Source organism: Nyctereutes procyonoides, unplaced genomic scaffold, assembly GCF_905146905.1.
Source record: "Nyctereutes procyonoides isolate TBG_1078 unplaced genomic scaffold, NYPRO_anot_genome, whole genome shotgun sequence".
Classification (NCBI taxonomy): Eukaryota; Metazoa; Chordata; class Mammalia; order Carnivora; family Canidae; genus Nyctereutes; species Nyctereutes procyonoides.
Window position 1 is genome coordinate 13,944,703 of NW_026575137.1, and position 14,313 is coordinate 13,959,015.

At 34.5% G+C, this 14,313-nt stretch overlaps 1 protein-coding gene across 10 annotated transcripts in view; it reads left to right on the forward strand.

The window, feature by feature from the left end:
* Window positions 1-14,313, forward strand: part of VPS13B (vacuolar protein sorting 13 homolog B) — a 748,802-nt gene that overhangs the window by 49,507 nt on the left and 684,982 nt on the right. For all 10 annotated transcript variants that reach the window (XM_055303543.1, XM_055303538.1, XM_055303542.1 and 7 more), the window contains 2 exons: window positions 7,892-8,059; window positions 11,356-11,537. In XM_055303543.1, the coding sequence (XP_055159518.1) occupies window positions 7,892-8,059; window positions 11,356-11,537 (350 nt within the window). The remainder of the gene's footprint in view (window positions 1-7,891; window positions 8,060-11,355; window positions 11,538-14,313) is intronic.

A 14,313-nucleotide genomic window follows, 5' to 3' on the forward strand; every position in this document is an offset into this window, starting at 1 on the left:
ACTGGTATCCTCTTTTATGCTAACATAAATCACAGTGAAGGAGTTGATTTAGGGAGTAACTGAACACGTTGGGCAATTACTGGGAGGCAGAGTAAAGTTAATCTTGCCAAAGGGAGAAAAGGGATAATTTGAGAATCCAGCTGGATAATGGTAAATCATTTTATTTAAAGGTTGACTCATATGGTTATTTGAGGAATCCTTTCTGGCAACCTTGTCTTGCCTGGGAACCATATTAAGGTTCTTCCATGGTAGAAATTAATTTTTGGTCTCAAAATTTCTAGGGCAAAGTTATGGCTGTGTTTACAATTTTGGAGTTTGAGCATTTACATAGACTCAGAGATGCTTTTTGAAGTTCGTGTTGCCAGTGGTCCTTTGTTTTACAATCTTGAGGGATGGGTCACTTTTGAATAGGGGAAGAACATAAGTTGACATCTAATATTTCTGTTTGCAATCTCTTTTCTTGGTATTTCGAATAGTCTTTTATCAGATTATGGATCCTGACCAATTAGTGCAGAAGAGCAATTTAATGGGTCATAGCAAGCATTTAGAATATATGGAAAATAATAGAAAACCTCAGAGCATAAAGGCATATAGTAAAGTTATTAGTAAAGAAATTTGTGCATATGTGTAGGCTTGTGCTGGGTTATAATGTAATATTTTCTTCTGGTAGAAGGGTCAAAAGAATTTGAATAACTGATTTGAAGTATGCACGTTCTCTTTCAGTCACTGATCTATGGGCACAGGACTTTCAATTGCTGCTAAGAACAGTTTTGAATTGTGAGCTTAGCATATCCTGTAAAATATACTGATAATTCCAATTTAGAGAGAAGGTTTAAGGATGTTTTATTTATTTATTCATTCATGCTTTTATCAGTATTCTCTGCATTTTATCTCTCTGTAAAGTGAGACAACTTCTAAGCTAGATAGCTGGATTATGTGGTTCTGTGCTCTCTGAAGTATATAGCCTTCGGCTTTTATTGAAGGTCATTTTATCTAAAATGGCTTTAAGAAGATGTTGTCTTTCAAAAAAAGGATGTTGTCCTTTAATTTACTCAAGGTCTTTTAGTTAAATTTTTTTCTTATTTAATAGTTTATTTTTTAAGATTTTATTTATTGATTCATGAGAGGAACAGAGAGAGAGGCAGAAACATATGCAGAGGGAGAAGCAGGCTCCCTGTAGGGAGTCTGATGCGGGACTCCATCCCAGGACCCCAGGATCACGACCTGAACCAAAGGGAGATGCTCAACCACTGAGCCACCCAGGTGCCCCAATAGTTACTCATTTAAAATAGAATTCTACTTGTTTGTTATAAACTTTGTCTTCCATTGCATGGCTTCCTCTTTCTTGGTTTGTCTTTCCTTTTCTTCTTACCTTTTTACCCAGAACATATGTGTGTGCGTGTATGTGTATACACACACACACACACACACACATATACACAGCTTAATAGAAATATTTAGGATATGGATAAACTTTAAAAACCATGTTGCCTACTGGGTCTGAAGTTATGACTTAGTCATTTTTGATCATCATCTAGCAAAGAGGACAGCAGTTCTTTGAAGGGCCAGTTATTAAGTATTTTAGGATTTTTAGCCATATATTTTCTGTTGCAGCTATTCCATTCTTCTGATGTAGCATGAACTCAGCCATATTAGAAAAACTAATGTATTGTGCCTATGTTCTAATAAAACACTATTTATAAAAATAGATGGCAAAGACCTCATTTTTGAGGTCTTCCTGATCTAAACAATGTCTGGTTCATAATAGGCCCTTATATGTTTACTGCACTGCACAAAAACTGAACTGCATAAAATTATACAATGTTTTCTTCAGACTTCAATAATCAGTGTCCTAGGGTCATTGGAATGTGAAATAGAAGAAGCTACTTCAAGATTTTCTGGTCTAGCAATCTATTTTTTTGGGATATGGACCCTTGAAAACCTGTTGTAAAAGTTCTACACCTACAATATGCACATATGAAATTGCACATAACTTTAGGATATTCACATACCTGCTGAAGTCCATCTCTAGGCTTTAGCTAAGCACCTCTGATCTAGCCCACATTTTGTAGATAAGAAAATGGAAACTCATGGGGCATCTGGGTGGCTCAGTCAGTTAAGCATCTGCCTTCAGCTCAGGTCATGATCCCAGGGTCCTGGGATCGAGCCTTACGTTGGGCTCCCCGCACAGTGGAGGCCCTGCCTTTCCCTCTCCCTCTGCCACTCCCCCTGCTTGTGTTCTCTCTCTCTCTCTCTCTGTCAAATAAATAAAATCTTAAGAAAAAAAGAAAATGGAAACTCAAATATTTTGATATACATAAGGAGAACTGATGGTAATTTAGTAGTCAAAATTTTTTTCTGCAGAAAATATTGAATATGAAATGGAAGATAATAGTTTGTGTGTTATTTGTGTGTATGCATTAGACTCCTGAGGCTTAATTTTCTGAAAAATCTCTTGAAAGGAAGTTCAGTAATAATTGGGGAGTATATGAGATAATTTAGGAATATTTGTAATAATGTCATCTGTTCAAGAACCTGAGCCAAGAATGTCAATGTCTTGTTATAGAAGATAGCATAATTATTTTCTTTCTGTCTGCTTGTGGAAGAGCACAAGAGTTTAAATCTATCTAATCATTATTTCTTTCTGGAACATCTAAGAGAAGATCTTGTGGCAAATGAAAAAGAAATGGATTTCATATCTTCTATTTTTTAATGCCTTTATTGTTTTAATATCTTACATTAACATTTTTAGGAAAAACTTTTTATCCTCTAATAACAATGACACATTGTGTAAATTGTGTTAATCAACTGGTTAAATCCTCACCAGTTAGCATTAACCTAACAAAAGTGTCGTTTTCTTTATGTATCAGCACAAATACTGTGTTCTACCAGAAGCCCAGGCTTCTTTTTTTAAGTAGGCTCCATGCTCAGCATGGATCCCAACACAGGGCTCAAATTCATGACCCTGAGATCAAGACTGAGCTGATATCAAGAGTCAGACACTTAACTGACTGAGCTACCTGGGTGCGAGGCTGTGCTGTGCCCTAGGCCAGACTTTGAGTTCTGCTACTTTCAGTCTTCTCCAGAGGACAGACTGGAGAAGATTTTTCTATTTCTTAATCCTCCCATGCTGGAAGTGATACATATTCTGCTCAAATTTCACTGAGGGAAACTGTTTGCATGGACATTATGTATGGCTTAGAAGTCCTTATCTCAGCAACAATTCTCCATTCTGGAAGGGGAAGATACTCATGGATAGCTAGCTAGTCATTTCTGATATCCAGGTGTTTTTTTAATATACTGATATATTGTTCCTTTTAAAAGTAGGCTATGCTTAAAACTGTTATGGTAATCTTCAAGATATCTAAGGTTTATATATTATTTATTACAGAAAAGGTGATGATTGGAGAGCTTTTATTTCATTCTAATAGATTGTATTTCAAAATAGTGCTTAGTGGCAGGCTGTTTAGTTCCCTAAATATTTCTGTGTGAATGAGAGCATGCTAGAGTGGCTCATTGAAGGCTATATTCCCTTCAAGAATTAACTGCTTAATCTGGGAGACTTTGTAAACTACAAACTACATTGCAAAGCCAAAGCCAAGAGGAGCTCTAAGGAAGCACAAGTAGTGTTTTTTTGGATACTAAAAGGAAAGAGTGGTTATGTTCAGGTGTGTGTAGCTTCCAAAACACACAAGTATCACAGACAGCCAGGAAAAATTGAAAATGAAAGGATGGGAAATAGCATAACAGACAAATACTATCAAAAAGTCTGTTTTTATAGCTTAAAAACCATGCAAAATGAACCTTAAGGCAAAAGCATTAACAGATATATGTAATAGATACTAAATTATAACAGGTACAGTTTCCCCCCAAATATATGACTTTGTATGTGTCTAACAACTTGGCCATGAAATGTGATCAAGAAAACAAAATGCAGGGATCCCTGGGTGGCGCAGCGGTTTGGCGCCTGCCTTTGGCCCAGGGCGCGATCCTGGAGACCCGGGATCGAATCCCACGTCGGGCTCCCAGTGCATGGAGCCTGCTTCTCCCTCTGCCTGCTTCTCCCTCTGCCTGTGTCTCTGCCTCTCCCTCTCTCTCTATCAGAAATAAATAAAAAAAATAAAAAAAAAATGCAATCATACATTTTATTAATTGGGATTACCAGTTTTTTTCAAGTTTTTATTTAAGTTTCAGTTCACATACAGTGTAATATTAGTTTCATATGTACAGTTCAGGGGTTGAACACTTGCATACAACACCCAGTACTCATCATGACAATTGTACTCCTTAATTCCCATCACCTATTGTACACGACAATTGTACTCCTTAATTCCCTCACCCATCCACCCACCTCCCCTCTGGTAACCATGTTTGTGCTCTGTAGTTAAGAGTCTGTTTCTTGGTTTGCCTCTTTCTCTCCCTGCCGTGACAGTCAATTTTTACCATTTTATTCTCTTTTCATCACTTTGTTATATAGGAAAGCTTAATTTTAACTTTTTGTTAGCTGATACCAGTATTCAGTTTATCTTTTGAATATTCTCTATGACCAATAGTCATCTGTGTGTAATGGCAATTTTGCATCCTTCCCTGTCAGTACTTACACTTCTTTTTTTACCTTAGTTTTGTTTGGAGCTTCTGAGACCATCAAAATAATAACACTAATTGTACTGTCCACTCACTGTGAGTTTTCTTAGCTCCCACAGTAACTGCCCTGAGTTATTGTCTAGTTACCAAACCTTTTTTAATTCATGTTTTATTGAACCTCCCTACTGTATGGATAAAAGAATCCTTGTTGGGGATCCCTGGGTGGCGCAGCGGTTTAGCGCCTGCTTTGGCCCAGGGCGCGATTCTGGAGACCCAGGATCGAGTCCCACGTCGGGCTCCCTGCATGGAGGCTGCTTCTCCCTCTGCCTGTGTCTCTGCCTCCCTCTCTCCCTCTCTCTGACTATCATAAATAAATAAAATTTAAAAAAAAAAGAATCCTTGTTCTTAGCCTTTTAAAAAAGTTTTATTTTGAAATAGTTTCAATCTTTCAAAAAAGACAAGAGTGTTACAAAGAACTCTACCTTTAACTATTTGAGCATAAGTTGCCTATATGATGTTGCATAACCCTCAAGTTTACACCAAAACTACACTAAAATGTTTTTAGATATGGTAATCAAATCACTCAACCATGGAATTTGATTTTGAGAACTTGGCTTCCCTGTGACATTAGGATAAATAGATTGTAGATGTTGTCTCTTTGTAACCAAAATTGGTGCATGCTATTTCATTTAAGAATATGAGGGAGATAAATAAGACCTAGTCTTTGCCCTCGAGGATTTCATTGTTTAACAGAGAAAATAATTATATACAGACATACACAAATGACAGTAGTTACATAAGCCCAAGGAAAGTGGTAGAGACAGTCGTCTTAATGTTGTGTAGGTTAGGGGACATTGGAGAAGAGCATGTAGAGGAGAGAGTTCATAGTGTTTTACCTGGCCCTGTGGGCATAGATGTGTGTGCCTGAAGGATTCTGGAGGAGTGGGGTTGTGGGGTGGGGAAGAGTTGGATAGTGATAGGAATTTCTGGAAAGGTTGTTTAGTAACAGGGTGTTGTTTTAGAGCCATCTAGTAGGACACCTGGTAGGTTTTTATCCCAGAGTTACCTTGCATTTTCAGGTGCTTGTGGAATAGACCTGGATTACTGTTACGTTATCTGAATAGATACACTTTCAGGGACTATCTAAATATTTAGTGATCAGAGCTAGAAGATCTGCTGTTTGAGACTCTTCTGTAGCTTAGAACTAAGTTATGGAGGATTGGGGAGATAGTGTATCATTTCTTCCAGTGGTTAGTTACTGTTTCTTTGGTATTGTATTTTTAATAAGGAAACATAGACTATGGGAATAGTTCTTAGATATTTTATTCTTTAATGTTGAATTGGCTTAATCATCTCAACCTGTATGTTAATTTTATAATGAGAAACTGAGGAAAAATATAAAAAACAATCCATTAGTAGGGTTCTGTTGGTTAATATACATTTACAGTATTATGTTTCTATTAATTTGCATTAAATATTTTCTCCAGTTCTATCTTTTGAGAATTTATCTTTTGAAGGTAATAAAAACTCATGAACCCTTAAGAGGTTTTTATGAATTCCTTATTGATGACACGTTTTTCAGAAATAGGAAAACCAATATTAGTCATGCTTCTTGACTTCTTAGAAACAGGATGTTTATTTTTAACATCTGTGTTGAGTAGTAAAAGCATGGAGGAATATACATTCTAGGATTGAAACTTCTGATTTTTAAAAATTTCTTCTGGAAGCTTAATTTGTTAAGCATTATTTTAGTATCTGCTCTCAAAAGAGTATTTATTACCTTAAATTTATTGATATTTTGTACGTTAATTTTGTAGCATAATTGGCACTCTAAAAGCTGCTAATAGTTTCCACATATGAGAAAAACTTGGTTGTATTACATTTCTTTCCTATTTGTATCCACTGGGGATGAATGAAGGAGTTGGTTTTGCATAGGTGTTATGGTTGAATGGATTCATTTTTTTTAAAGATTTTATTTATTTATTCATAAAGGACACAGAGAGAGAAAGAGAAAGAGAGAGAGAGAGAGAGAGAGAGAGAGAGAGAGAGAGAGAGAGAGAAAGAGAGGCAGAGACACAGGCAGAGGAAGAACAGGCTCCATGCAGGGAGCCTGACGTGGGACTCAATCCCGGGTCTCCAGGATCACACTGGACTGAAGGTGGTGCTAAACTGCTGAGCCACCCAGGCTACCCCGTTGAATGGATTTAAATAGACTTTCTTTCAGGAGGCTTTAGTGGACGTGTTAACAGTGTCAGTTGCTGACAGAAGTTGATTCAGTTTTGCCCAGTTAAGTTCTGAATACAAGCAGGATGGTTCATGAAATAGCTAAAATTTTAATCAGCTTTTAAATAAGTTTTATAGTGGGAGATACATTTGAATCAAGTGAAGTTTTTAATCTTTTTCTTCTGTGTTTTCTTAAAATACTGTTGAGTTTTATTTATATTTCCAATTTAATTCCTTACTAATGTATCTGTATACACATTTATTGTGTGAGAAGCTTCTGAGAATGTGGAGTATCCCATAGGAGCATAAAATTAAAAGAACAGTTTGAAGATTTTAGGCAAGCTATAGCCAAGAAGAATGTCCACCAGTTACTTCTGCTGTTTTTTTAAACTGCTATTTGTTTCTTGTTCTTTATTTCTCTGTGTTCGCATTATGCTTTTCTTGATTCTTCCATACTTTTTTCTTTTCATTGTTTTCTTTTTCCCTATCTCTTTAAATTCTATCTACATTTTTTTCCTTGTTCATATTCTCTCCTCTACCTTGCTTCAGTATTATTTAGTAGTAAGTGGAAATACTTGAATCCATTATGATGGGCAAGTTTTTCCTTTCTTCCTCCCAGCCTAACTTTTGAATATTTATATGGCTCTTTAAAGTAGGAAGAGAAGATGGCTCAAAAGAAGCTTAAAGAAGTGATTCTTCTTCTAATATGTTGTAAAATGGGCATATAGTAGCATTGTTTCATTTGGGAAAATGTTTCTAAAATAGAAACCAAAGTACTGGACATAGGATTATCACTGACTGGAATCTAGTATTATGTTATTAAAAAGGTATAGTCTCTGATTTTTCTTAGTACAGGAACACTTCTTTATATAGAATTTCTTGGTAATGGTTTTTGGGGGTGGGTCTGTTACTTAGCTGTGCCAGTTTTTGTAAGCATGTCTACCTGACTGTTAGTTTCCTCTTTGCAAAATATGTTAAATGATACCCACCTATCGTATACATTAAGTTCAATAATATTTTAAGAATTATTCTTTATTGACAGACTTAATGGTTAATTGAGTCCTTTTTTCCTTCTATTTTGTAGGTTATGTGCAGAGTCTGATTAGACGAGTTGTAAATAATGTAAATATTGTTATAAATAATCTCATACTAAAATACGTTGAAGATGATATTGTTCTTTCAGTCAATATCACTTCTGCAGAGTGCTATACAGTAGGTGAATTATGGGATCGTGCATTCATGGATATTTCTGGTGAGTAAATATCAAGAAAAGTATAGATTTTTTCCATTATTGAAATAGTTGTCTTGGTTTTTAAACCTTTTCTGGGCCAAAAGGCTGTTCGATATATCTAATGAGAGCTTTATGTCTTTAGCCTTAGAAAAATAAACATATGTAAAATTTAGTATACAATTAGAGGGGATTACTACAACTCTGTTTTTAGTTATAAAATCCTAAACTCTTTTTAATATTTTTAATTTTTATTCTTTCTTACCTACCACATGCCTGGTTCAAGTGTAGTATATAGCGTTTTGCAGTGCTGTAGGTTTGTAATAGAAATAGTTAAAATTTTTGATGTATTTGAAGGACGAAGAGGAAAATGTTGCTTTTGTATTGTTCACTAATGGCAAAATAATGTATCTGACTGGTTTATGGTTTAGGCTTGTATATTCCAGAGCATATTTGGAACTGGAAATCCTACATTTCCTTTAGGAGTATCCTAAAGCCTCTATTATATGCCATAATCTCCTTATGCTTGCATTAAAAGAACTATTAAGTAATATAACTTTAGTAACTACCATTTACTTATTACTATTTGCTTATGTTTTACGTGGTAGGCACTGTGCTATAAGAATTGAAAAATACAGGGATCCCTGGGTGGCGCAGCGGTTTGGCGCCTGCCTTTGGCCCAGGGCGTGATCCTGGAGACCCGGGATCGAATCCCACATCAGGCTCCCAGTGCATGGAGCCTGCTTCTCCCTCTGCCTGTGTCTCTGCCTCTCTCTCTCTCTGTGTGTGACTATCATAAAAAAAAAAAAAAAAAAAGAATTGAAAAATACAGGTGTCAAAGAGACACTGCTTTTTTTTCGGAAGAGATATTAATAAATCATAATATTTGTTAGTATATTTTTTGAAAATATAGTGAGAAGACTATTTTTAGCACCTTTATCTGTGACTTGCCAGGGTATATATTTGTTTTTTTTTTTTTTTTTATATTTGTTAATAGTGCTGGCACTAAAGTTAAATGACCTGAGTTTGGATCCTAGATGTCCCACTTAGTATAGCTATTAGTTGTTGGGTGAGTTACTTGACCATTTCTTTGTTTGTTTGGTAAATGGGGGTAAAATAGGAGTTTCCTTACAGAGTTATTTTATTAAATACATTAATGCACTGAAAGCACTTGTAAAAGTGTCTTGTACATAGTGCTCAGAAAATGATCTGTTAAAATTATTTACATTTCTTTTCTCAAATTCTCATAACCCTGTGAAGTGATATCCTTTCTCATTCATGTACTTATATATTCATGTATCTGTCTTAAGTCCTACTTAAAGGGAGGCAAAAGGAAATTTAGTCTCAAGGTTACTTCACTTGCCTAGTTTAGGCATACAGCTAGGAACTAGCAGAATTTGATACAGTCTCATTTTTCTGTGTGTTCTGCAAGCTTTACTCTTTACATTTTTTTTTTTTTTAAAGTAGGCTCCACACCTGTCATGAGACTTGAATTCACTACTCTGAGATCAAGAGTTGTATGCTTTACTGACTGAGCCTGCTCACGTGCCCCTTAGTCAGTTTGTTTTAAAATGAGGAATCTTGATCTCGCAGCTTTGTTGTGAAGCATAAATCAATGCATATGCAAAGTCCCAAGCATTATTTCTGAGACATTGTAAATGCCTTCCTCTCATCCTCTGTGGAAAAAATACTCCATACAAGCCCACAAGGAAACATTTAAGGAAAATGGAAAACAAGCAGAACTGGATAATGCAGGATTGAATGAATGTGTTGACATTTTATGGGAAGAAATTTCATTTATAGTTTAATATATGAGTAATGCAAATATTACTCTGGGAAATCATAGTGAATTAGAGTCTTGGATTGGGAGTTAGGACATCTTGGTTTCAATCTTCCTCTCATCACTAATGTAGTATAACCTTGGATGAGTCATTTGTAAAATGTGAATTATTATTTCTATCAATGTGCTAATATATTTAAGAAAATCAGTATCATATCACATGAAAGTTCATGAAAAGGGTGGTGATAAAAACACAAAAATAGTATCTTTTACTTGTTGAGTTCTTGTTAACTGCTAGGCCTGGTGCTATGCTCTTTACATTATCTTCTTTTAATCCTTTACTTTCTGAGGTAATCACTATTCTTTCCCCTTTTATTAATTTTTAATACAGCATTTAGTATTTACAAAGATTTAGGTCACATATTTTGTTATAAAACCGTATAATGAGCACATCTCTATCTAGAACAATGATAGTAGTTTACCCCCACCAGTGTACTTTTCCCTGTCCCATACCTTTCCTCCTACAGTTAACTGCTGTTGTATTAAATTTTATCATTTAATTACTTAAAGAGACTTGTGTTATAAAAAGGGATGAAGTACTGATACATAAACATGGACAAATCTTAAAAACATTCTAAGTGAGAGAACCCATATAAGGTGTATATTGTATGATTCCATTTGTATTAATCACACAGAATAGCCAAATCTGTATAGATAGAAAGTAGATTGGTGATTACTTCAGGATTGGGGGCAGGGAGAGGACAGTGAGGGAATTGAAGGGCTGAAGGGGACAGAGTTTCTTTTCTGATGAGATGAAAAAATTTTGAAATTGTGGTGGTGGATGCATAATATTGTCAATATACTAAATGCCACTCTGTTGTATCCTTTAAATTGTTAATTTTATGTTATGAATTTTGCCTCAAAAAGTGTCAGATGTGGATATAGACTTAAATAATATATTACATGTATTTTTGAGCTATGTAAAAATAGTATGCTCTTTGTAGGAATTTGAGGTTTGAGTAAAACTTCAAAGGTTTCCTGTTTTCAATTAATGTTATGCTTTTAATGTTTTCCCATATTGTTGCATGTAGTTATAGATCTGGAGTGCAAGTTTAGAGAAGCTGTGAGTTTTTCAGTGTAAGATATTAAATGAATGATTATTACTCAGAATGTATTTCTTAATGTGGTTTCTCAAGAATTATATTTATTTCATACCTCCATTGCAGATAGCGAAATGTAGCAAAATTTTTCATAAATTTTGTTTTAAATTTGTTTAGATAGCAAGCAATTTGAGAACAAGCTACTTCATTTCTTTGTCCTTTATTTGATTCTTCATACTTGCAGTGGGGATTTTGGTGCCGATTTCATAAGGTTATTGGAGAGTTTAAATAATAAATGAGAGATTCATTGCATAGGTTCTGGCCTCATGTATTAAATGCTCTATTAATCTTATTACTATTTGTACTAATAAAAATGGTTGCCTTTTTTTTCGTCCAGCTTTCCTTTTTACTTAAAATGTTTTTTTTTTTTTTTCTTTTAGCAACTGATCTGGTGCTGAGAAAGGTTATCAATTTTTCGGATTGTACGGTTTGTCTTGATAAACGAAATGCTAGTGGTAAAATAGAATTTTACCAGGATCCTTTATTGTATAAATGTTCCTTCAGAACTCGTCTGCATTTCACGTATGATAACCTAAATTCCAAGATGCCATCTGTTATTAAAGTAGGTGTTTCTTTTTCTAGTAGTTGAGTTGCATGTCTCCATTTTGTTTTTTTGGTTCTTGTGTGTGCTATTAAAGAAAAAATTAACCTGATAAAAATAGTTTTTGTAAGAGTTTTATTTCTATTTATAATTTTAGGTTATATTGTTATATATTATAACTTTCTGTATTGTGTGTTGTACTACAGAGATTCTTTTTTTTCTCCCTGTGACTATAGCTTCCTTTTAAGTTTGTCCAGATGTTTATAAGTGTTTTTCTCTTTATAGGATCTTCTCTATTTAGAAGTGTAATTATACCCATCATGGATTAAATACCAATGTATATTTCAATCCTTATAATTTATATAACATGATCTGATAACTGTAGTTATTGTCCCTCTTTCTTAGATAACTTTAAAAGGCTTAGTAGTTAACCTAATATCTTAATTTATTGGTCCAGGAAATTTTAGCTTTTGATCTATGGTTTCAGAATGTAATTAAAAGCTTAGTAGGAATTTCTTAGGTAATGTGAAGAAAGTTTGTTATCCCAAGATACTGGAATATATTTTCAACATGTATTGTTAATTTATTAGTAAAAATCTTGTGTTCTTTCATTATATAACAGTTTTCTAAATCTCTATCCATATATCAGTTTTTGAAAAAGAATTCAGAGTAGCTTCTGGTCTTTTTAATAACTAAGTTTTAATGTGGAATTAATTTTTATTGTTGAGTTTCATGCCTTTGAATACTATAGTGCTATAATGAAAAAGATGCCCCTGAGTCTGAGCATGGGTATTGACTACTCTGCTTGATTGTATATGGCTATATAAGTTATGGTTTTTGAAAAGACAGTATTAAAAAATAATACTTTATTTTTGAAGTAGCTTTACTATATATTCATGAAATTCACCTGTTTTTCTTAGGTAGTGCTTTAGTCATCAGTGCTTACTTTCTTCACCATTGTGTACAATGCACATCAATTTATTGAAATTCTGTTATTTTTTCCTTCTATTTTTGAATTAGCTTCCTTGCCAAAGAGAAGCATGGAAAAGTATTAATTCAATACTTTCAATGCCCCTGTCTTGGGATAATGGGCTTAGTTTCCTTCTTTTACCTTGAACCTGCTAGTATGTTGGGGAATGTTAAGGTTAAATTCGAGATACATTAAAAAAAATATTTTACTTATTTATTTATGAGAGAGAGAGAGAGAGAGAGAGAGAGAGAGAGAGAGAGAGAGAGAGAGGGGCAGAGACCCAGGCAGAGGGAGAAGCAAGCTCCATGCAGGGAGCCCGATGTGGGACTCGATCCTGGGTCTCCAGGGTGACGCCCTGGGCTGAAGGTGGCGCTAAACCGCTGAGCCACCCGGGCTGCCCTCAAGATACATTTTGAAAGCAAGTAACGGATATATTTATGTCTTACAGCATAAAATAAGCTTATTCATCATTAGTACAAATGTAGTTATACATTCTAGAATGTGGTTAAATTAGAAGAAAGTAAAAATAAATGAACTTGAGGAAAATTTAGTGTTAGCATGTAAGTTTGTGTTCTCAAAATTGATTAGCCACGACAAATCATCTTAAAAAGCATCTTAATATAAATAAGTTTGTTGACATGGGATTCTTGACTCTGGTAATCACCAAATATGAGATACCATTATGCTCAACTGAAAGAAAATTGAGTTTTTTATTAATACCATTGTGATGTAAGGTTTGCCATTTTGACTTAGACCTATCATTCTTCTAACTCCTTGTCCTAGGAAGTGTATATTAAAAGCACATGGTTAACCTCATTGGTCATCTCAAAGAGAGAGGATTTCCCAGAATATTCCAGATACCCTAATTATTCATTTAAGCTTCTTTCATATGTTTAAGTGGTTTTTGAATTTACTTATGTTTTGGTTAGGCTTTTTATAATTTTCTATCTGTTGAGACAAATATGTCTTAGGGTTTGTGTCATCTGAGATATAGATTATATGGGTATATAACTTATTTAACATTTCCCCTATTTTTGAAAATTTACTTTTTAAAAATTTTTTTTAGAGCAATGAAAGTCTGACCTAAATCTTTGACCGATTTTCTGATTAATCCCTTCAGAACGATTTCAGGTAGTTACAAATATCTTATTAATGGGCTTAAATTTTAATGCCTGTGTTCTGTATTGGAAAATTATTTCCAGAAAAAATTTAACCAAGTGTATATGTTCATGGACCTTAAGGAGGGTTCCTATCCTTAAATATGATCATGTTAAATTGACAGCTTGTTAAAATATATTTTAATTAACATTTGTTAGTGAAGTTAGATTTTTTTTTTAAATTTTTTTATTTATTTATGATAGTCACACAGAAAGAGAGAGAGAGAGGCAGAGACATAGGCAGAGGGAGAAGCAGGCTCCATGCACCGGAGCCCGACGTGGGATTTGATCCTGGGTCTCCAGGATCGCGCCCTGGGCCAAAGGCGGGCGCCAAACCGCTGCGCCACCCAGGGATCCCTGAAGTTAGATTTTTAAAAATTATGTTAACTGGCCATTTGTTCTTTGAAAAACACATTCAGGTTCTTTGTCCATTTTTCAATTAGGGATTAATCTTACTGATTTTAAGGATACTTTGATCTGTCTGCCATATATGAAATACATAAGGTATTTTATATATTTTACATGTATATGTTTATGTATGTATAAAATATGTTTATAAAGGATTTATTCTTTGTTACTGGTTCAGCTAAGGTGGCCTTTCACTAGTAATATTGGTGCCATACAATATTTTAAAAGGATGTGGTAGAGAGATACCAGATTAAGACGAGCT